General features: G+C 44.3%; 6 protein-coding genes and 1 non-coding gene across 7 annotated transcripts; 3 read left to right on the top strand and 4 right to left on the bottom strand.

Annotated features, from left to right (window-relative positions):
• Positions 1–1,442: 1,442 nt before the first annotated feature.
• Positions 1,443–2,428, top strand: BX661DRAFT_187768 (uncharacterized protein). Its single transcript, XM_051537307.1, has one exon. The coding sequence runs from the start codon at positions 1,494–1,496 to the stop codon at positions 2,115–2,117; it is 624 nt and encodes a 207-aa protein (XP_051389236.1). The 5' UTR covers positions 1,443–1,493; the 3' UTR covers positions 2,118–2,428.
• A 5,928-nt stretch (positions 2,429–8,356) lies between these two features.
• Positions 8,357–11,007, bottom strand: BX661DRAFT_156362 (uncharacterized protein). Its single transcript, XM_051533272.1, has one exon. The coding sequence runs from the start codon at positions 10,740–10,742 to the stop codon at positions 8,559–8,561; it is 2,184 nt and encodes a 727-aa protein (XP_051389237.1). The 5' UTR covers positions 10,743–11,007; the 3' UTR covers positions 8,357–8,558.
• Positions 11,008–11,282: 275 nt separating this feature from the next.
• BX661DRAFT_187779 (regulatory subunit of cyclin-dependent kinase) lies at positions 11,283–11,893 on the top strand. The gene has a single exon (XM_051537308.1). The coding sequence runs from the start codon at positions 11,432–11,434 to the stop codon at positions 11,756–11,758; it is 327 nt and encodes a 108-aa protein (XP_051389238.1). The 5' UTR covers positions 11,283–11,431; the 3' UTR covers positions 11,759–11,893.
• Positions 11,894–11,900: 7 nt separating this feature from the next.
• BX661DRAFT_187780 (uncharacterized protein) lies at positions 11,901–16,929 on the bottom strand. Its single transcript, XM_051537309.1, has one exon. It carries the CDS (start codon positions 16,544–16,546, stop codon positions 11,996–11,998), a length of 4,551 nt encoding a protein of 1,516 aa, XP_051389239.1. The 5' UTR covers positions 16,547–16,929; the 3' UTR covers positions 11,901–11,995.
• Positions 16,930–18,057: 1,128 nt separating this feature from the next.
• BX661DRAFT_146136 (anaphase promoting complex subunit 8) lies at positions 18,058–19,953 on the bottom strand (the record flags this gene model as incomplete). Its single annotated transcript, XM_051533147.1, has 2 exons — positions 18,058–19,690; positions 19,796–19,953. The coding sequence occupies 2 exons, from the start codon at positions 19,951–19,953 to the stop codon at positions 18,058–18,060; spliced, it is 1,791 nt and encodes a 596-aa protein (XP_051389240.1).
• A 381-nt stretch (positions 19,954–20,334) lies between these two features.
• BX661DRAFT_t117 lies at positions 20,335–20,408 on the bottom strand. Its single transcript has one exon. It is a non-coding gene; the product is annotated as a tRNA-Val (tRNA).
• A 2,558-nt stretch (positions 20,409–22,966) lies between these two features.
• On the top strand, positions 22,967–23,613 carry BX661DRAFT_187783 (uncharacterized protein). The gene has a single exon (XM_051537310.1). It carries the CDS (start codon positions 23,085–23,087, stop codon positions 23,541–23,543), a length of 459 nt encoding a protein of 152 aa, XP_051389241.1. The 5' UTR covers positions 22,967–23,084; the 3' UTR covers positions 23,544–23,613.
• Positions 23,614–24,204: the final 591 nt, after the last annotated feature.

Here is a 24,204-nt window from a genome sequence, read left to right on the forward strand (position 1 = left end):
AGAAAAAAGAAAGAGAAAGGAGAAAAATTGTCAAGCACGCGCGTCTTGTTTTTATCTTACGTCTGGCCTATATTTATTCGTTTTAAAAATATTTAAGAACAAATGACATTCTGCAATAAAGCAGGCCTATGTATGTACGTATATAACATGCGTGCAATGACGCGCAAAGTGTTTGTGTCCATACTCAAGCTTTATCCGTATTTACACGATGCAAAAAGCATACTTTCTTTGAGTGAATTGTATTGCTTCTAATTTTTCTGTCTATCTGCACCTGATGCATTTATTACGCAGTAAATATATAACCAGTAAATATTTTTACACAAGCTTTTTTAATAATAAAAACAACTGTATTATATGCATATACGGCATCTACGCTTGCTAATTGGTAGTGCAGACATAACAGCGTAATAATAAATGACTTTAACAAATAAATTTGGACATGCCAATTAACATAGTATTGCATAGGTCACACTTGTATTTTCTGTTGAGTAATTATTGATTGAGGATATACAAGTGAAATCAATTGACAACTTTTACCGCTAGTCTGAATGTATATGGGTGGGAAATGGAAGGTGTGCGACAAAAGGTCACTTGAGCGCAGTTGTTTCGGCCATATATTGAAAACTGAAAAAGAAAACTGAACTTGAGTGTGATTGGTTGCTGCGTCTGTTGAATGTCAGCAACGGTTGCATGCCATTTTTTGCGCTACTTGACATGGTCGCAATAATCTGGTCAGAATAAATTATTATGCATTGACTTGATGGATGAACGTATGCTCGGTTGCTTGGAAATCTAGACAGGGCTTGGCATGATGGTTGTAAATGCCCCCCTCCCCCCCCCCTCCTTCCCTTATTTTTACAAGTTATCTTGCTCAATTCGGTGTTGCTCGAAGTAAAATTATATATCTTTCATCGTTGACAGAGCTGGTGCCAATATCCCCCCTCTGACTATCATGGCAGCAACCAAGTGATATTCCAAACCATGCGTATACATTTTTAGTTTATAATTTATTGTTCAAGAATGACCATATTGCATTTGTGATGTAATTCAACCGAGACGTAGCAACCACGCAGTTATAAAGCACCAGAATAGATTATGTGCATAGTATGCATGCACACACGTAGATATGTTTTAACTTGCAGCAAATATAGAGCTAAAATAAAGGCGTGGCAATCACATCATTTCAAGATTTCGATTGACACATCTTGGATTGTTCGAGTGCACGCAATATACAATTTCAAATTAATATACTGACATTAATTATTGTCAGCATCAGCAAATGCATATGATTAGTTGTTGATAAGAAGATTCAATATTATAATCCATGTCATTTGTTAACACCAAGGTCCCGTGAAAAATCCCCATACTTTTACCCGTCATGTCAACGAAGGGCAGCACGAAGGGTGCCATTGCAAAATGAAAATTGTGCGAAGTACTTTGCGCTTTGCCGGTTTTATTTCAAGATATCACATCTATTATAAGCACGCACACATATGAGCAGTTCAGGACACGCGTTGTCGACCACTGACCCATACGCTGACAGACAGCTAGTGCCCGAAGAGTCCACGCATCGAGCACTGGCCCTATATAAGAGCTTCATAAATAACCCGACTACCGACGTGCGTACGCGCCTTTCTTGCCTGGCCAAGACAGTTTCCATTTTGGATGCGTTGCCCGTTGTTCGAGGCTTTGACTCAGCTGGAAAATTTGGAGTGAACCGCAACACTGGTGCCCAGCCGGCCAACCTGTCCCTGCTGCAGCTGCTCGTTGATCGCACCACGATGTACAGGGGCATGTCGGCGGTGCATCGGCAGCTTGGGGACGTTCAGAATGCAGCTTTTGGGTATGACCGGACAACGCTGTTGCTTGAGGCCTTAATACGAAACATGAATGCCTCGCAGAACATTACATCTGGTGACCATGTAGATGGGGCGGCCACGCAACCGACGTGTTTCGAAAGCGAGAGACATCTGGCTACGCTCAGAGTTTATTCCACAAATATGCTGCTGCAGGTTCTCGGCGACTGGCGGATTGTTGAGCAGGCACTGGGTCGCAACTCGAAGGCCGATAAACTTCTTGCACGGGCAGAGAAGTGGCGAGCAAGTAGGGATACTTAGGTGTACAGGCATATGTGTTACAATTGTACGAAAATAAACAATTGTAAAAATAAGCGGATTGAGAGTATTTAAATATTATCAATTTATTTAGCTTGCTCCTCTGTTCCTAGTCATATGCTTTAAAACTTTCTAAAGCACACAACTTTTCAAGTGAAGTATACCGTCTACAAGTCAGCCAATAGATACAAACAGCAGTTGTTCTTGGTTTATCAGTGCAGTGTGGATTTTTTGTAATAAGTCATTTATTAGTAAGCAAATACTTTTGCAGTATTACTCGTACAACGACTGCACATATTTTAAAATTACACTGGTATAAAAACGAGGGATATAAATACAAAAGCGATTTACATCATTCTATTATTGCGTACGGGGAAATGCTGCCATTCTTGTGATTCACTAAGATTTTGAATTCATATTTTAGTGGTGTTATAGTAAGAGGAGGGTGTGAGGAGCACTAGTTGTCTAGTGTTAAAAGTTAGGGGTAATTTTATAAAAGGTTTTATTACTGATGTTTCTAAAGTACTACTAGGGGCCAGCCTCATCTTATATATGTGCCCTGTCGCCTTTGTTGTGCACATTGTCAATTGTGCGCTCCGTTGGTGAGAACTGGATCTTCTGCAAGCAGACCGGTATCTTGGCAAGTCAATGTTGTGGTTTTCGTGCGTGTACTCTCATGCGTGTGCATTGCAGAATGGGGAGCATGTTTGGGCATCAATGTAATGCCTCCCTAATTTACGCCTGCGTTATCCAATTAGCGTCCTATCGATCAGCGCGCAGGTGGAAACCTGTTTCGCGATTCTCGACCTCAGCATCCACTTCCATATCTTCAGTCTGCGCAACAGTGGTATATATATAAAGTCGGGTATCATATAATGTGAGCTTCCATGTCATAATTTTTACTAATAAATTGTATTTTAACAAACTGTTGAAATATAGGAAGTTCTATGGACGTGTAGATAAAGTAAAATGCTATAGGGTATATTTAATAACCAAGTGCTATGCACTGTAAAAGGTAAAGAGTAGAAAGCATATTGCTTTGGTCACTGTGTGACTTATTGTTTGTGTGGCTAAACAGCCAAGACTGGTTAATTAGTTAATCGTCATCAACCAATACAAACATATGCAGACTGAACACAAGGGGCGTCGGGCAACTACCATCAATATACCCGTGGCTCATATGCACAAAATGTAACCTGCGTTCTATCAGCCAATATGATTTGGAACACCACACACAACTTGTGCACTCAACTCATTGACACATACTTTTTTAATTCAAATTTAAAATTAGATAATATATAGTGGCTGTGCTGTTGAGTCTAACCAAGGTTATTCAAACAATATTTATGCAATTTGAATTTCCATTTTTAATCACAGGTTGTTAAATTGTGTTGGAGTTCTTGATTTAATTGAGAAACCCCATGAAAATAAAGGGACATGTGGTGTGGATGATGTACATTTTGAATAGGTATTACACTATTTGGGGAAACATTGATGTTTCCGTTTGTGATTTGCACAATAGCTCTATTGCACAATTGCAATTGCAAATTCCAAGAATACATGCAGAATACAGGTACGTTCTCAATTCCAATAGAATAAGAACAAATGTTATTGCAAATCAATTGATATAAAATAAATTGATGGTGGCATCATTCAGCTATATTTTCATTCCAACAGACATTTACTTTATTCAAACTTTAAATTATTTTCTTTTAAATTTTTAAGTACGCAACAACTCAATCATTTTATATAAACATGTGCCAACACTATTTGGAAAGATCCGTGCAGACAGCTTATGATAGCGACGACAATGAGCCTTTCTTCTGTACAACCTGCCGCCAATATTTTCTTACTGAGTATCTGTTTCATATTCATAGAAAATACCATTGTTCCTAATATTAGTTGATTAAAATCAATTAATTAACTACCCTTTATAGTGGTTTTCTCTTACCTCTTCAGTGTATAGTATTTATAGTATACCTTTTATCACATATTTGATATTATAGTCTATATACCTTGTTAACAGAAAGCTCATATTTTGACAACTATTGGGCTGAGTAATTGTTGTTTTTGAATTAGCACTTTATTTTTAACTAATAAATTACACTTAATAGATAGTCATCTTGTTTAAATAATGACCATGTAAACCTATTTTAAATTTTAAATCATAAAATGTTGTAATGCGTTGGTATTCTCGGTTAAACAGCAAGGTCACATGGAATGAATATAACATATAACATACACATGCATTACGAACGCATAAAAATAAAATAGAATAAGAACCAATAACACAATAACGCTATCTCCTTATTGAAACATTCTATTTTTAAAAACAAGACATTTATACAACCATATAAGGATACACAATCAATATTTTTGGAGCTTGTAAATTTATATAAATAAAATGCTGGCGCTATGATCTTGTGTGTATCTTATTTACAACAGAACTGTATTCCATAAATTTATTTTGTTACCACCTTAATCATACTTTCACGTATATCTTTACATTGCAAATAGGCAAATTAATTAACATGTGTCAACAATATGCAGCTAATGTTGCACAAACTGTCAATGATAACGGTGCTGATTTTGATTGTTTACTTTATTGCAGATCGTGCAAACAACATTTTAATAGTGTGAGTGCTTTAAACGATCATTTTTATTAGTTATTTAAGTTTAGTAAATAAATTAAAATTATATTAACGAGTTTCCAAAATATAGAAAACAATAATAAAAAATAAAATTTTAAAACAGCTATTTGCCCAAAAGCTTTATAATTCTCAGTTGTTTTGGAAATCCATGTGAGTAGATTGAATAATGTAGTGTATAATAAAATAGTGAATACTCATAGTGTTGCATATACTGCAGATATAGAAGTGGATGTTGAGGTCGAGAATCGCGAAACAGGTTTCCGCCTGCGTGCCGATTGATAGGACACTAATTGGATTATGCAGACACAAATTAGGGAGGCATAATAATGATGTCTAGCCATGCTCCCCATTTTGCAATGCACACGCGTGAGTGCACACACACAAAAACTACAACACTGACCTGCCAAGATACCGGTCTGCTCACAGAAGATCCAGTTCTCACCAACGGAGCGCACAATTGACAATGTGCACAACAAAGGCAACAAGGCACATATATAAGAAGAGGGTAGCCCTAGTAGTATTTTAGAAACATCAGTAATAAAACCTTTTATAAAATCACCCCTACATTTATAACACTAGATAACTAGTACTCCTCACATCCTCTCTTATTATAACAATAGTAATATGGAAAATACCTGTATTGTAGTTTTAATAGCACAATGTATTGTTTTGCGTTGTTGTATTTATATTATATAAAAATAACATAGCGGATAAGTGTTGGAATATAGGAAAAACGTTCTATGAACGTGTAGATAAACTATAATGATATAAATTATATTTAATAAATAAGTGCTATGCACTGTGAAAGGTAAAGAGTAGAAAGCATATTCCTTTGGTCACTGTGTGACTTATTGTTTGTGTATCTAAACAGCCAAGCCTGGTTAATCAGTCGATCGCCATAAACCAATTTTTATTTTATTCTCTACTTTTTATTTTATTCCTTTTAATTATTATCAAATAATCTATAACATATATCCAACAATACAGGTGTCAAACATAAATATGTGCCAATGCTATTTTAAAGAAGCTGTACAAACAAATTATGCTGAGTATCCTGCCTACTGTACATGGCGCAACTTGTCATTTCCGAATAATGTTTAGCTAAAAATGCATATAAAAATTGTTCACAAAAGCTGAGTAATTATTATGTGAATGCGTAGTTTTTTACAGCTAATAAATTACAATTTAACTATATTAAAGATTACTTTAATTTGAAAAATAAACAATTTAAATTAATTTAAATATTTAATCATGATATGGTATAATATGTTAGCAACCTCAGTTTAACTGTAAATATCACATGCCATACAATAACAATACATTCAATAACAAAAATAAAAGGTGTGCAACAATTTTTAAACTGATTCTTTTTTGAATAGCTTAATTATGCTATTTCTGTATTGTAACAATTAAATTTAAAATGCTTAAAATAAATTATTAGGTTGAACAATATACCATGTGGAAGACATTAGTGTCTGTCATTTTATATAAAAGATAGCATTTGGTAGCATTCCATTTTATTTTCTACCAACAATTGTATACTCAATATTATTTGTTTACAGAATTTAACTGATTTTTAAGTACGTTTTACATCACATTACAATCCAAAAAAGTATTAACATGTGCCAACAATACGTAGATAAAACATGGCGGTCAACTAATTGTAAATATACATTTTTCTGTCCAGTATGCAAATGTTATTTAATACTAAAGATAAACTAATCGACCACTTTGGGGATGAGCACTATGATTTGGTTTTACAATATAAATTTTTATTTTTGTATTGAAATTAGGCTATATATTTCACATGTTTTTATTAATAAATACAATTCCCAATGTAAGGCGTTTTTGATCACGAGTTATTTTTAATATATTGGAGTTTGTCATTAAACAGCAAAGTCACATACAAAAGTAAAACCATGCATTTATATATGTCATTCAGAAGGATGGTTGTAATCAATAGCACAATTGTGTTATTGTTATTGTTATTGTATCTGCATACAATAATTTTCCATTACTAGTCAAGCCAGAATGAGTTACAGTATGGAAAAATCGAAAATTGGTATAAAAGTATGCATTTGTGACATAGATTGGCTAATATCTTAATAATAGCACACTTTCTTTAATAGCAATTCACCTTAATATATATACTAGTTAATCAAGTCAAGCAACAAATCAAGCAACTAAATAGTATGTCTCAGGAACCACAAAAGGGCGTTGCTTTGTCAACTAGCGGCCTTAGTAGGTATATGTGTGATTACTGTCTTTCAGTGTTTAATAGTTACAATTTGCAGCTTGTGCATATGTTGTCTGAATGCGAAAAACGCAATAAATACAAATAAATGTGCACTTTTTTGTTTTTCTTCACTAAATAAACAAATCTCATTATATTTTTATTGAGATTCAGTGATAAGATTGACGTATATATTTTGCAAAATTCTTGAGCTCTTTTAAACCCAATCTTTTTGAATGCGCATAAATTCGCGACTGAACTGCGAAGCCACATGCCAAAAATGGCTATTCATTGAATTGTGCATTCAGAATGTAAATATAAATGTGTCATATTGATAAAAATTAGTTTACAATTGCGTATTTTTTACAACCAGGTTGTATTAAAAAGTAAAGACAATTAGGAATGGAGGTTTAAAGACACCCTAATTAAAAATGCTATGATAAATGGTATTGGTACTTGTCAATTTATTTAAAAAGAAACAATTGCGATATTTTTATTTTGCGTTTATCTCATTACCAACTGCTACTCATATTATCATCAATTGTATATCGAATTAAATCAGGGCAAACCTTTTCAAAAACATGTACTGTCAATTTGCAGAAAGAGCCGGTTAATCATCTGTTAATGATGACGATTTTATGGTACTTTACTGCATACATTGTGAACAATGGTTTGCTTGGGAAAACGCTTTTTAAATCCATAATAAAACTTTCCACATGTAGCCATATTTATTTTATGTTTAGGAATTTACATTTTTACTAATTAATTGCTATTACTTGAAGTGAACTCGATTAAATTGGAAGATACAAATTTACAAATTAGGCATTCATGATTGCGAGTTCTGCTGATATGTGTGTTTTTCATTGAATAATAAAGGCACAAAAGAAAATGAACAATGCAATTGATACTGCTGTTATAGTAAGAGGGGGTGTGAAGAGCATTAGTTTTCTAGTGTTAGAAAATGGGGTTGATTTTATAAAAGGTTTTATTACTGATGTTTCTAAAATACTGCTAGGGCCGGCCTCATCTCATATATGTGCCTCGTCTTTATTGTGCACTTCACCAATTGTGCACTTCGTTGGTGAGAACTGGATCTTCTGTGAGCAGACCGGTATCTTGGCAGGTCAGTGTTGTGGTTTTTGTGTGTGTGCACTGCAAAATGGGGAGCATGGCTAGACATCATTATTATGCCTCCCTAATTTGTGTCTGCATAATCCAATTAGTGTCCTATCAATCGGCACGCAGGCGAAAACCTGTTTCGCGATTCTCAACCTCAACATCCACTTCCATATCTTCAGTCTGTGCAACACTGCCATTTGTAATTTTGGTTTTTGATAGCACAATAACACAATAGCGCTATCGAGTTTTATTTTATTTAAAGGCAGTGACTCATCGAGCCAAAACAAACATATTTGTAATCATGAGCGGTTTTGCGATTCAGATGGCCACATTGAAACAAATTATTTGAGACTTTTCACAAGCGGTGTTTGTCCACATGCTGCTTTAGAATATATCATAAAATGACAAATTAGTAAGCTATAAATCATAAATTAAAAAATGTCATATATTGTAAATAATGCGGGATGGTGGTACCCAGTCATCAAACTTTTCGTTCCAGCCGAGATAATGCACATAGTAATACAGTCCCAGGCGCTGGCCATTAGACATTGCCTCAATGTGTACTATGCGTGCCTTGTAAATTTTGCAGTCGCGGGCATCAATAACATGCACAAGATCACGCAGGGAATGCAAGTAAGGGCAAATGGAGTCTACGGATTCGCCGCCGGACACTAACGAGCAACCGCTGCTGTTGCTGGCAGAAGCACCTTGTTCTTCAGAAGAGGATGGTGGTTTCAGTGATGTCGCAGAGAAAAAGTGCTTGAACTGAACGAGTGCTTTTGTCATCGGGGTTTGGTCCAGCACAGGCTTGTCGTAGACGCGGCGCAGAAGCATGACCTCGTTGATTCCGGCGTGGCACTCCGCAGGCGGCTGCTGCTCCGCAGTATTTGGCAGCAGCAGCAGCCGCTGGGCGGGGGCCAGGAAGCGCCACTCGTAGTAGGCGATGGCACGGCGCATAGCCAGGTCCCTCAATACCGGTTGGTTATCCGAGTCTTTTATCCAGTCAGCAAACGGCGGCTGCGTGAGATCAAACAACCGCATCTCGTCTGCCTGGCAGAACGAGTAGGAGCCGTCCTCAAAGTATCGCACCTGGTGCCTTATCGTCTGTACGCCCTCGGCGTCCGTCAATGTCTCGCGGTCGACAATGACCGCCGGCCACCAGTGCTCAGCCTGTGGGTCCAGCGGGTCGACCAGCACCGGGGTGCCACTAGCCAGGGCCGCAAACATCTCCGCCGCGGTGGCATGCGCCGGGCCCTGAGCGCCATCGAAGATTGTGGGGTCTGCTTTGCTTTTTGTGCCGTGCGCGCGGTACCTCTTGGAGCCCCCAGAGTCATCGGCACCGTCGCTGCTGCTGCTGCTGCTGCCGGCGCGTTTCAGCTTGGCAACCTTGGCCTTAGCCGGCGACTTGCGCGCTGCCGCGTGCTGGCGACCCTGGCGGCCCTGGCGGCTCTGGCGGTCGGGCCACGAGACCCCAAAGAGGGCGCTATGGCGCACACACCGCCGGCACACGCCCTTGGCGGAAGCCTCGTCTGCTGCTGCTGGTGCTACCGCAGACGCATCGTCGCTTTCGCTAGAGGACGGCGGCGTCAGCGGCTGTGCGGCCGGCTGCAGGTCGCGGCAGACCGTGCACCGGGTCAGGCCAGCCTGGAGGGCCAGAGCAGCCATGCGGTCGCGCGTGCTCTTTGGCAGGCAGCTGGCCGGCGTCACCGATCTTAAGCCCCTATTGCGTGTGCGCATGCCATCAGCAGTCTTGGCCACCAGTAAAGGCCCAGCCTCCGATTCAACGTCCGACGGCGCCGCGCTAGGCTCCGCCGGCGGAGTCTTCATCAGCGGCTTGATCGCAACCGCCCGGCCATCCTCGACCTTGTGGCGCTCGTACCAGCCGTGCGAGTACTTTTCGCAGGTGGCGCAGAGGCACTCGCAGTTGTCGTCGCCAAAGTAGCAGCTGCCGTAGTGCGTCGTGATCTCCTCGCCGGGCTCAATAGTGCGCAGCGCCTGGAAGCAAATGGCATCGGAGCCGAGCGCCGTGAAACGGCAGTTGGAGTCGCAGTCGTGGTTGACGAAGCGCGCCGGGCCCAGGAACAAGCACATGCTCTTTTTCTTGCTCCACCATATGACGCTAAAGTCGGCGCGCTCGCGCTCCATGCGGTCGATCTCGGCATCGCTCAGCCGCGCAACGCTGCCCGAGCATAGCGAAATCACCATGCCCAGCGTGTACCGCCGCGTCGCCACGATGCGCGCCTCGCTCTGACCTGTGACCACCTTGTAGCGGTCGGTCTGGCTGATCTCGTAGCCGGCCGACGGCAGGTACATCGAGAAGTACCGCCCGGCGTGCAGTCGGAAGTCCGCCACCCGCAGCGCCGACTTGTGCCGGAGAAACGGCGCGATGTACTCCTGCACCAGCAGTTCGTCGACAGCTGCGGGGATCTTCAGGTCGCCTGTGGCCACACGCTTGACCAGGTCCAAGATGGCCGGCTGGCTGGTGCGCGCCGGCCGGTAGCGCGGGAACATTTTGCGCGTCGTGAACCACAGCCCCACCTGGTCCAGCAAAACGTCGCTCAGAAGGTCGTCGTACTTTGACAGAGTCAGCGCGTCCATAGTGGAATCTGACGACGGCAAAGTCATTTATAATTTACAGGTGGCCGGCGAGCGCTGAAGTCTCTTGAATTGAATAAAAAATAAAAAAGTAAAATAAGCGAAAGTAAATGTAAGAAAAAAGAGGGAGGGAGGGAGGGCTTAAGAGGGGTGACGGGGAGTGAAAAGGGCTGTAAAGCGGTAAGTAACACCCGTTATTGGAAATAGCAATATGGTACAGGACAAATTAAAGTAAAAAGAAAGATAAATTATAAATTATACTGTAACAAATTATTTGGCAGCAAAAAGCATCAGCAGTAGCAAAAAAAGATGTTTGCTACCAGGAATTTAGAACTGCCAAAATAAAAGCGTGTGGGCAAACAAAAAAACTAAACGCGTTTATTGTGAGCATGCTCGCATCGATCATCACATCGACATTTCGTGTTTTTTTTGCTTGCAAAAATGCCAAAGTTTGGCGATAACCAAAAAAGGGCGCATAAATCAAGAAATCTGCGATGATCAAGAGTGAGAATCAATCGCGAAATGGAATCCATGGTGTTGGTGTGGTCTCCTCTTTTCCCTGTTTTTTTCGTTTTTTTTAATTTTCACCCTTCTTTCACAACAAAACCTCAATTCTTTCAATTTAGCTATTAAATAATCTCGACCATTTCTATCCTTCTTCTTTTTTTTCAAAGCCCAAATTTCACTACACTATTCCTATCGAGTTATTATTACCGAAAATGATGGCCGTGCCAAAGGACAAAGCCGCTAAGGAGAAGAACGGCATTGACGCGCGTCCGAAATTAACATTCGAGGAGCAAAAGCTGCTGGACTCGGTCAAATATGCCGACGAAATCCACTACTCTGAACGGTACTCGGACGACGACCACGAGTACCGTCATGTGTCGATCCCCGAGGGGTTGAGGAAGTACCTGCCGCATCCGCCACGCTTGATGAATGATAACGAATGGCGCAGCCTAGGCGTACACCAGTCGTATGGCTGGTTGCATTATATGATCCATGAGCCTGAGCCACACATGCTTTTGTTCAGGAGAGATAAGAATTAAAATGGACGCAATTCCTGAGTTACTTTGGCTTTTGTCGTGATGATCTTTTTTCTCTTTGGTTAATTCTCTTTTACTTCTCTTTCACATCTCTCTTCGGTCCGTTTCAAAGCTCCTTTTCTTTTGTAATAATTTTTTATGAACACGAACCCCAGTTTTACGCAATTACAAAGTACAGAATATCTATACTCAACACACACACAAAGAGGTGACATTGGTGACATTTACAAAACCAATACTCTAGTGAAGCGGCCGCTCGGATCCCTTAAGAATATCCTGGATGACACTGACATAGTCCATGCACTGCCAGTACTGCTGCATGCCCTCAAGCACCTTTACCATACACGACAGGTTCTCATAGGCGCGCACCAGCCGCAAGGCCTTGGTTTTCAGCGATGCACGGTCCTCCATTGCCTGGCGCGTAGGCGGCGCCGGCGCAGCATTGGACATATGCATGGCGGTGGCCAGCATTATGGCCGAGTTGTTCATGCTGGTCGACAGTGGCTGCATGCGGTTGGCTGGCTTTTGCAGCCGCTGGCTCATTCCCAGCAGCTGCTCGGCGTTGCCATCCATTGCTGGCATGTTGCTAGAGCCATCTCCGGGTGGGACAAACATGGATGCAGAGGCTGCAGCGTCGGTAGCTGCAGCTGCAGCGGCGGGAGGAGTCTGCTGGCTGCTATTGACAGCCATTGACTCTGCAGGTGCCATTGTTGAGTCTAACGGGTCGTCCGATCTGCCAGTTGCCACTGGATCGGTGGTCGCAGCCTTGGCAGCGCGCGCCTTGCGCTTGGCCTGTACCTTGAATGACCCCTCGCTCTCCTTGAGCAAGCGCTTAATGTGGCCAACCTGCACCTGCGCGACAAGAAACATCCACCAGGCGGTCGACGGCTGCAAGCGCATGTAAAAGTCGGGGTCGGACAGTATGGGGTTGTCGGCACCAGGTCCCGTGCCTGGAGCGTTGAACGCCGAGCCTGGCTGCGACAGAATGTTGGCGTCACCCGACAGGACCTGCTCGCGGAAGACCTCCAGGGGCAGGCTGCCGAGAAGCACGAACTTGGGGTGCTTGCCGCGCAGGATCGATGCCAGCTGGTCGGCTGTCGACACGCAGCCGTCCCAGGCGAGCATGGCCATGTCTGAGAGGTCGCACAGGATGCTGCTGGCGGCATTAGGCCCATTCAGCACTGACTGCGGTCCTTTATTATTATTGGCTGGCCCAGGCATTGGCAGCATGTTTCCAAAGCTACCAAACCCCGTGTGCAGCATGTCGTCAAGCCCCGCTGCTGCGCCTCCATGATTGTAGGTACCATTGTTGCCGTTGATGTTCATACCGCTGCCGCTCACCGGGCTGCCCATGACGCTGCCATAGATCGATGACCCCTGCATGCTGCCGTTGCTGCTGCTGCCCCCATTGGCCGCCAGACCCTGCGCAATGTTCATGAGCGACGGCATGGTGCTGCCTAGCGTGCCGATGGCAAACTCTGACAGGCCCTCACTCAGCAGCATACCACAGCCGTTACTATAGTCCACTGGCGGTGTGTGCGCGCCTGGGCATAGCCACGAGGGCCGCGCTGCCGCTGCCGCTGACACTGGTATGTGGCTGTTTGCTGCACCAAGCAGCGTTGCTGGGTCAGCGGGCATGGCCGCTGAAAAAGCCGAGTGACCGTATGCGGGAGTCTGCGACTGGCTGCGCATCTGCTCTTGCTGCTGCTGCTGATGGTACAGTTGCTGCTGGAGCAGCTCCTGCTCTTGCTGCTGGCGAATATAGCGCGAAAAGTCCGTGTACAATTGCAGAATAACACCATGCGACATTATGATAGTCGAGTGTGCGGCGATTAGATAATAATAATACTGGTGGCGATACTGGCGGTTATACTGGTCCGAAGGTACTCGGTTGATGACCTCGGAGAAGCGCAGCAAGATGGAGTCGAGCCATTTGTTGAGCTGCAGGTGCAGCCATGACCACGAGGCCTTGACTTTCTCCAGCCGATCTGCCCACGAGACAACCTGTCGCCGCCGCCTCAGGTAGGGGTAGCTCTCGTCGAGAAAAATCGGGTTTACATGGAAGAAAGAGCGGATGGCTAGCGCGCGCAAGTTGTTCAGTCGCCGCAGGTGGTCGCAGAACTCAATCATTAGCCGCTCGAGGTAGAATGCACCCGGGTGGTAGAGCCAGGGTGGGTGGCAGTCGTGGATGCCGTTGAGCCGTAAGTACTCGGCACCCTGCTGCGCCGATGACACGCGGTCTCCAAAGCCGAGGTCGCGCGGCAAGATGATGTCAATCGGGATGTTGGGATGCTGCTGCTGCTGTTGAGAGAGAAAGTCGCCGAGCGACCCGGCAGCAGCATTGTTGCTACTGCTGCCTGCAATCGTCCCCTGGTTCTGGTTATTTTGCTGCTGCTGCTGATGGTATGGCTGGTACGGCGGAATTGGGTCATCAGGATTCCCAATGCTCAGCGTATCGCTCACCCACTCCTCATCACTGCACGGCAGGCGCACACAGTACGAGTCGGGCGGGATCTCCAGTGGCACATTCATGACATTGGCAGTGAAATAATCGACAAAGACGAGGAACCACCAGATCCGGCGCTTTGTCTCCAGCTCCACCAGATCGCTGACCGATTTTGGACACGAGCAGGCGCCAGGCAGCAACGACTTGACCTCATGCTGGCGGTCAAAGGTTCCGCTGAAGGCGATCATCGGGCTGGACGCCAGAAAGGTCGCGTCCATATTCTGAAACCCCATAGTTCGCGCTGTGCACACGGCCTTGACCAGATACATGCGCGACTTGAGCATGTTGCCCTGGCCCATAAAGTAAACCGAGAGGAATAGCATGCCGTGGATCGTGTCGACAGTTCCGAGGTCGCCGTGGTTCAGCTGGATGCTGGCCAGCCCGCAGGCTGTCGATGCGTGGCGGTCGCCGTTAAGGAATGCCATGCCGTTAAGGGAGTGCAGGCTGGGGCGCCGCGAGTAGCGGCTGGCCACAGCCATAATGGCATAGATCAGCACGGGCGAGACCAGTCCGCTGGTCGCGCGCTTGCGGAACGACGGCTTGTGCAGCGTCTGTACGCCCATGTAGAAATACTCGAAGATCCCGTTCATGTGCTCCTCCAGCTCTCCGGCCGCCGGCGGAGGGTACGAGGTGACGTCAAAAAGCGGCCTGCCAAAGTTATCCGCACCGTCGGCGTTTAGCCCATCAAGCACCTCTTCTTCCTCGACGATTGTCCGGCTGCACTCGCCGCTGCGCTGGCGCCTGGTTCCCGTGCTACCCTCGGCACCCTCCGTGGCAGCAGCACTATCCGTGGTACCTGCGGGATCGATCATCGTCCATACCCCTAGGCCGTTTCTCCGCATGCGCGCGCTGCTGCTCGGCCCGTGTCCGGGCACAGAGCCGATCACTCCTGCCGTCGCAGCAGCTGGTGTGGCTTGTGAATGAGCAGCAGTTTGGGTCTGCAAGGGGTGCGTTTCCAGCAAAGCAGCGGCCACCTCCTGCTCACTGCGGCTAAACGTGTTGTTCCCAGCGGAGGCATCGCTTCCACTGTTTCCGCCGTTGCTGCTATTGATGCTGTTGCTGTAATTCATGTTGATATTGCCTAACGGCGTATTTGGAACCATAGACAAATGCGGCGGCGAAAACTGGAATTCAGCCGCCACTGCAACATCCGCCACAGTGACCTCTGGTGCTTTGACAGTTGATGTCGACATTGACTGCTGGATCGAAGGCGCAAGCGGATTCTGCTGCTGTTGATTATGCGACCGATGCTGATGCTGATTATTGTGGCTGAATCCGTATGTATTTGACTGGTGGTATGGCTGCTGGTGCACAGCAAACGCAGACTGGCCAGGTCCCAAGCTGCTGTTCGCCGAGGTGGTCTGCATCATGCCGCCGAGGCCAATGGGGGAGGCCATTCCTGTCACCATTGATAGGGACGAGCCCACGGATGACGGCACTGGCGATTGGGTGCATATCGATTGCGAATCAAACATACTACTAGAGTGCGAGAGCGAGCGGAATGTCATTGGCGGCGGAGGAGGAGGTGGAGGCAGCAGTGGCGATGGTGAGCCCAGAAACACGGACTGCCTGTGGTGCTGCTGCTGCTGCTGGCTGTTAATTGACTCGAGGAAGGCAGATGTCAGGGCAGAGCGTTCTACTATGGCAGAACCGCGCAGGGATGCGCTAATGAACAAATCTGCTGGGCCCTGCATGGCCAATGGATTCCTACTGCTCTCACCAACCCCGCTGCTCGTCGCTGGAGGGGAAGCCATGGCGCTGATAATCGAGTCCATCGCCACCGAATTACCACGACCATGGCTGCCCTCGTCGGCCATAGATATGTCTGAGGGAATAGAGAAAAAGGGCGGAAACGAGTCCAGCAGGCTCATCGTCGGGTCACCATGCATCGCCGCAATGCCAGCGCTTCCACCACTGCCGCCGCCCAGCGTCGACGCAGTCAGCGGCCTCGAGCCAATGGTGCTGGCAGACGAGCCCAATGACCACGAGTCACCATCGCCGGTCATTTCAACATCGATCAAACCGGTTCCAGTTGAAAATGGGAGGGCTCTTTTGCCGTGGCGTCCGCGCTTCCGCATCGCTCTGTACTCGCAGTTGAGCCCGCGTTTCTCGCACGACGTACACTTTGGCTTGTTACCGTCGCAGCGCGACCGCCGCTTGCGGCATATTTCGCAGGCATGGAAGACACGGCCGTCTCTGCACACTACTTTGTCTTTGCCGTCGGCCTCGCCACTTTGGTCATTGTGTTGGTTGAATTGAAAGTCTGCCCCGAAGCCGCTGCTCATTGCCCCCGAATTTGTTTTGAGGCTACCCTGAAATAATAATAAAAATAAAAAGGGGGAGAGAAAGAGGATAAACAAAGTATAGCGTAATATAAGTTGGTTGGCTAAGAGGATGAAGAGAGACAAAGATGTCGGAAATAAAGTAACCCAGAAAATTTAATTAAATAATAAGAGGGCCACCAAAAAAAGTTGGGTATTATCTACCCATCCAATCCTCGATTAAATAATTTTATCCATCCATTCATCCGTTCGCTTGCTCCCACCCTCAGCTGCAAGCGTATTGGATAAGTTGAGAAAAGCAGACTGGAATTAAGAGTAAAACCCTCGCTTAAAATAAAAATGAAAATTTGTCCACAACTGGCTAATAAATAAATAGAAGAATAAATAGGATCAATCGACGGAGGCTTTGCATGAGGAAAGAAACCACATTATTATTTGTGTGCGGCAAAAAATAGGACATTTCTTCCGCCTCCCCCTTTACTTGCTTACACTTTCTCTGAATGAATTTCTTATTTTGGACATCCTTGACAATGACAAATTTGTTTCTTATTTGGGACAATTTACATTGCGCTAGTCCTAATATTGGACTCGCATTTTCTCATTCCTTCCCCTCCCTCCCAAAAACAATTGTTTGTTATATTTTTGTTCGTGCCATGTGTTTATATGCATGTTTTATTTGAATTGCAATTGTCGACATTGGCAATAATTTGTTTGGTGACGACACAAACAATAGAAGGCATATTGTGCCTTGAATGATTTAATATTGGTGAGTGAACTAGTGATCACGTGAATATATACAAGTAGCCTTGGGTTCATATGTAGACCTGCATGCTCGATTTGAATCTCTCACATTTTTTAGTATTTATTTTTTTGTTCTTTTTTCGCAGTCTCTAATTTTTCAAATTGAAAAAGAGATCATCTAATATTTTTTACTCTGGAAATACTAATAAAACAATCTGTCGGACTTTTCTGAATTGAATGATTGACAAACTTGTATTATAATAGAAAATTTTCAACGGATATTTTTGTAATTACAAGTTTAGTGTAAAATATCACATTTATTACCCTGGTGAGCAATGTTGTTGTTTTTTTGCCACAACAGATATTTTTTTACCAAAAAATTGACATGGAAATGCAGCTGAAATGGCGCTTTGGGAGTACACGCTCAAGCACAAGAAAACAACCAAATAAAAAACAATGCTTTTTAGTGACTTTAATTTGCACTGCGTAAAATTTTGCTGTGAGAGATAAAATAAAGGGGGGGAGGGGGCACGGATATTTGATGGCTTTTAAATTGGCCATGTTTAAAAAATGGTTTACAAAAAACCCCCAATTATTATACCAGTTCTAATATCAAACAAAATGTAATAAAGCAGACAATAGAAGCAATGACAACATGGCGATATGCACAAATTCACATATGCATATGTGCATATGTGAATTTGTGCATATGCCCGTTTGTCTGTTTTATTAAATCTGAGTAGCGCTACTTTAACATGTTAACAATACACTAACTACAATGCACCCATTGTCATCGTGCGCAGCAGGGCCTTGGCCTCATCGACTTTCTGCTGGCTAGCGCCCCCACTGCTCGCACCATCAATGACCTGCGCCAAGTAACGCTGCGCCACCTGAGTGCGTCCTCGGTCGTGCTCAAATGAAGCTAAAAACAAGCATGCTGCAGCCAACTCGTCCTGACCGCCAATACCGTTACCACCCGCAGAAAAGACAGCATTAATTCCAAAACTGCCTTCCGGCGCTGCTGCTGCTGCTGCTGATGCCGCTGCCTGAGCGCCATTCTTCAGCGCATGCTCATATAACAACTGGTAGTAGTAGGCGGCAAGCTTCCGGTTGCTGGCACTCTCGTACAGCCGTGCCAGTTTTGTAATTGCCAGGAACTCGCTTTCGGCAGATCCAATTAGTGCACGACGATAGCAGTCGATAGCCTTGGTCGGCTGAGCTGAGAGCTCGTAGCAGTTGGCCAAGGCGCACCACATGCGGGAGTCATAGGGGCGTAGGGTGGCGGCGCGCATATAGTAGTTGAGCGCGTAGTGCGGCATATTCAGCATCTCGTAGGTTTGGCCCAGCCCGTACCAGGCGCGGTAATCGCGGTCATCAACGTCGACAGCGTGGCGGTAGGCGTCAATGGCTGCTGCAGTGTTCTTCATCTCGATAAACTCGTGGCCCATCAGCGTCCATGCCGCTAGGTAGTTGCGATCCAGTTGGAGCGCTCGCTGGAAATACCCGACAGCTTTTTCGTGCTCGCGCCGCAGGCTGTAGTAGTTGCCGATTACGCAGCAGGTCTCGGGCCGGAACCGGTCAAGGTCAGAGCACCGGTGGGCGAGTTCGCCCAGCCGTGCGCGGTCCTCCATCACATAGAGAATGTTGGAGTGGATGTCCGCCAGGTCCAGCCGATATGGATCCAAACCCTGCAGCGTGGCAAACAGACTACGGGCCTCCTCAAACTCGCGCATGTTGTAGTGCCGCACGGCGCGCAGCCCAATGACAAACTGGCTCTGCGGGAACAGCTGCTCAAGCACCTGGCAGTGCATGGAAAACGCGTCACCATTATTCCCGCCGCCGCTGCTGCTATTGCTGCTACTACCGAATACCTCCAGCAGCAGATGAGCAAGAAAGGCGTGGCGCATCCATCCGTCCGGCAGTTCGCCGCCAAGCCGGTCAATGGACTCTCGCTGATCAATGCACGACTCGAGCAACAGCCACGCGCTCCAATTGAACTCAAAGGCGCGCACCGACCTCAAACAGGCCTCACGTGCCGCCGGCCTCTGGCCGAGTGTCTTGAGCACCATGCCCAGCAGGTACTGGCCGAATGCATCCAGGTCGTCATCAGAGTTGGACGCCTCGAGCTCATCGCGGATTGCCACCAGGTCGCTATCAGCCTCGCCAGCCACCCGCAACCTGCCTCTCCCCTCAGAATCCCTGCTGCCGCCGCTCTCACATACCCGCCGCTCTCTGCTCATATACTGCGAATACAGCCGGATGAACTGCGCGCGCGGACCAACACAGTCCTGCAGCCCATACGCTGCGCGGTCGAATTCGCGCATGTCAAAAAGACACTTTGCCAGTGCCACCTTGTCCTGCTCCAGCGCATCCAGCTTGTCCCAGCGCTCTGCGCGGTCCTGTTTGCTGCACTTGCCGTCGCTCGGCTTGGGGTCTTCGCTTATTGCGCTGTGTCTGGGTGGTACACGTAGTCGGCTTTTCGGTGTGGGTGTTATTATGCTTGGGCTGAACATTGGTGCTCCGAATGTCTTTTGAATTGTCGGTGCTTCTGCCGATAGGCTGCATAGCTGCTCGGCTGCCCATTTGGCTGCAAACACTAGCCCGCGCGCTGAGCACTCATCGACAGCCTGGCGCAATTGAATTCGAAGCGAGTCGAAGCCTGATTCCATTCTCCTAGTTTATTTTTTGACACTAATTGAAAGTTTAAAATACAAATTGGCACACGAAGCAGAAAATAAAGAGGAGACGCAAAAGTGAAACCCATTTTGCATCGGGCTTGTTCATGCATGGCCAGATCACCAAGCCACATATCATCATGGGCCAGTCGCGAGACAGAAAATAGATCAATTGAGCGAGGTAATCAAGTAGGCAAGCAAAATAACATGAACAATGTATTTTGCCTTGCTAAGTAACTTTTGTTCATGTCCGCAACTTAATAAACAACAAAAATCTAATTAAAATAAATTCATAAATGAATAGCTGTCTTAATAACAAATAAAAAACATATTCAGATGTTAATGTAACATTAAATGTAATGAGTAGCAAAAGAGTGATTTCTGCCAGGATTGAACTGGCGACCGTCTGCGTGTTAGGCAGACGTGATAACCGACTACACCAAGAAATCACGATATACTGATTAAACAAGCTAATCAACCACTCTGAAATTGGTAACACAATTAATACTAATGATCTAATGACATAATTAACGACTACCAATATTTTTGCTTTTTATTATAAATTATTTTTGCCATTGAACCTCATAGAAATCGCAACCGGTCCAATGCCGGTATTACAATTTTTATCAAATTAAATCTACCAACCAACGCCCGTGACAAATGCCAATACATGCTTGTCAAGATAGATTTAGTCAGTAACAGCCTCGTCAACAATTCTACAAATTTCCACAGATGCCAGCTGAGTATTTCCATTCTACGGGTGAACAAACAGGGCGCCGCAGAATACTGTTCCAATCCTGCCTCCTAACAGTTATAAATACACCATATTTTAAGCCAATGCCTGACTGGGTGTGGACAGACTCAGAGCTAGAGATAAATTTTGATATGGATATTTGATTGGACTTTTCTTTTCTTTAATACTTGCATACAATATGTTTTAGTTGCTTTTTTCTTATTTAATTGTAACTCTGTAGACTGCTGGGTTGCTACAATGGTAGCACCTCTCTTTCTTCCCATCTCATTTTTTCACTTCAATTATTTTATTTAAATTATTCTATTTTATTTTTATTTTAGTCGCTCATCATTTTCTATTTTCCCACTTTTTAAATTAGTTAAAATTGAGTTTTTGTGCCCCTCCCCCATTGTACCCCCCGGAATCGACCAACAGTGACATAAATAGTTCTACCTGGCCCACGTCTTCAGCCTCTTTTTTCGGTGATATAAATGAACCTGATAATTCTACTCATTCTGGGCCTGATGCCCCCTCCCCTCACCTTCGCAGAGCGCCAAACGAAGATCCTGGTGCTTTTGCACAGCGGATGATATATTACATCAAAACACTCCAACTTGAAGAAGACCAGGTGTGCAATGTATTTTCACGTCAACTGACTGACAATGCCGAATATTGACTCACTACCACATATGCCGACCAGCACCCGACCGGGACGGAACTATTGACTGCACTGGTTGCTCGCTTTCACCGGCGAGGTCGGCAGTCCAGTTCTGGTTGACTATTGGTCGCTGTACTTTGCCAAGAAGCAAAGTTTGTCTGCACCGGTCGGCTGCAGTGTAATTACACTTGTTGCCAACATTTTGTCAAGCTGCAATACCTTAACACAGCACATTATTCATTGTGCTAAGGTGCTGGGGTCTTCATTCTGGCGCCCTGCAAAAGCGGGGGGGGGGGCGTCAGGCCTGAAATGAAGGGAATCATTGCATTCATCTCCATCATCAAAAAAGGGAAGTGGTTGAAGTCGGCCTTGTAGAATTGGCACTGTTGCTATCAACCACATCTATGTAGAGTTGAGCGCAAAAAATCAATTTTAAAAAATGGGGGGAAAATAAAAAGGCAAGCATATATAGATAAAATGAAAATAAGATGGCGAGTAATAAAAATGGAGGTAGCAAAATCAGTGGGGATGCTACACTACTGTTGTTGCCTTATGACAGACAATAACAGTGGTCTTGGAAAATAAATCTATAGCCTTGCCTCACAAGACACATTCAAGAATCTAAAATATAATTAAACCAAATATATTTGTGTGGTTAACAAAGAAGTGGGAATTTAATCAAATATCTGTGGTCTTTCTTGGTCTGGCATTAACTTGGACACAGCGTATTTATACCACTGGGAGGTGAATTTGAACAGTGTCTTGCGACGCTCTGTCTGTTTATCAATAGAGTAAGAATATTCTACAGGAGTGCGTGGAACCTTGTGGAAACGTCGGCAATCTTGTTGCCGACTAGATTCCCTCGATAAGAGTGCATTGACAGTGTCGCGGGCGTTTGTTGATGAATGTCATTAGATAACGTTGTGGTCCAAATTTTTGATAGGCCTCAGGTTCGGTGGTCTCGTTGGTGTTTTTGGTAACGTCACCAACATTATAAATCCTTTAAATATGTTGACAGTGAATATATTTTCAGGCATTCCGTAGCAAATTAAAGAAGCAAGTATCAATACTGAACTGGAATAGTAATATGGCAAAGTATTATTTTGATCTGATTAATTATACTATTTAACTTAAGGTGAGCTTGTTGCAACATCTATACTTTTACTAGTAAAAATAAAAGCTGGTAGACTTTTGCTTTGCATTTTTCCTTTACGCATTTTAAAATGTTTATTACTATAGGTGACAATATATTATCAACAAACTAAAACATATTAAGTTGATAAAAGATTGAACAGATAGTGCTAATTAAATTAACAAACTGTGAATGTATAGTACATAAAAAAGCGTCCATGTGGCACATAAAAAATTGGCGTAGAAACAATTATTTCTCTTGGTTTTTATTTAATTACAATGCAGACTTTTTTGCCCATTCAAATCCCTTCTTATTTATACAAAGCAAACAAAGCCAATTTTATTTTGCTTTAATAATAAGAACAAAGAAAATGGTTTAAAAAGGCTGAACAAGGCGGAATTATTTTCTGTCAAGGAATTTATTTAACATTGAATCCGGCGTGAGCGGGGTTTATTAATAATTTTGGCATTCGTCGCAAAATAGATGAACAGTTTGCATTGTATTTCATTATTCATTATTTAATTTATTTATTTACTTATACATATAACTACTTTATATAGCTGTACATATTCAATATTCAAGATTTAGCATTCAACATCACAATGTCTTACATATTGAACGTTAGATATTTAAACAATGATCCAATGAAGGTAGTCGTCGGCGTAAAGGGCACAATAAGCGATTTTCTTCTAGGCGTAACGCGAAAACTGCAGCTGACATACAACCATTTCTCACCCATCGGGTATACTATAAAACTGTGTGAAACAACATACAAGTTGGAGGGCGACAGCAGCTACAACACAATAACAATGGCTGACGTGCTGGGTGGACTGCTGATGGGCAGTATCAAAAACATATATTTGAGATTGAACTTACCAGTTGCTGAGCCCTGTGCTAAAGCCAGCGAGGCAGCCGAGAATACAGAGAGCAAGGTATGTGAGGCAGCTGAGGAAACAAAAAATATGGGGTGTGAGGTAGTCGACAAGACAGAAAACAAGGTGTTTACAAGCGCGGAGAAGCCTGCCCAACTGGAATCCGGAAACTTTAAGGATTCGCTGTAGTCCCTTTTCTGTCACTAAAACCAATGTCTATACTGTATTTCTCTTGTCCTAATTTTTTAAACAGTAAAAGTAAATACATTATTTTCAATTCCTCTGGTTTTTTCGGTTTGCTGGAAGCCTATCATTAAAGAGGAGAAAATGACTCAACCAACGTAGCTCATTGTTAATGAGATTGCTAATAGAGCGGCCATTGTGTCCCTAAAAATTGCTACGTTTTTGATAGGGGGTGCAGTAGCATTGGCAATAGCAGCAACCAGCGGGCCGGCGGCAATGTTAGTCAGAACAATCACGGGCAAGGGGGGAAGCCGCAGCTGTTTCTTTAAAAAATTCGTATTGTGCTTGGCACACACTTCTTTTTTAAAGGCAAGAAAAGTGAAAGAATAAAAATACTGGCAAAACCCACATCTCTTGCGGCCACAAAGAGTCACCAACATACTTTTTTTCCCGCCCGAACTTATTATCTTAGGTCTAAAAGCAAGAAAAAATAAATAAGTGTGACGTCTTCTTGTCACATTACTGCGCATCAATCACACTCTTATTTCTTTTTATGCTCTATAAAAGTAAAAAAAAATTAGGGCGGCCTGGGTGCATATGAAAAGGAGAGAGACCCAGGCGGGATTTATTTCTCTAAAAGACGCGGGGGTGCGTTTGTATGCTAGCG

Source organism: Kickxella alabastrina (assembly GCF_025024165.1).
Source record: "Kickxella alabastrina strain RSA 675 chromosome Unknown BX661scaffold_27, whole genome shotgun sequence".
In the NCBI taxonomy this organism is placed as follows: Eukaryota; Fungi; Kickxellomycota; class Kickxellomycetes; order Kickxellales; family Kickxellaceae; genus Kickxella; species Kickxella alabastrina.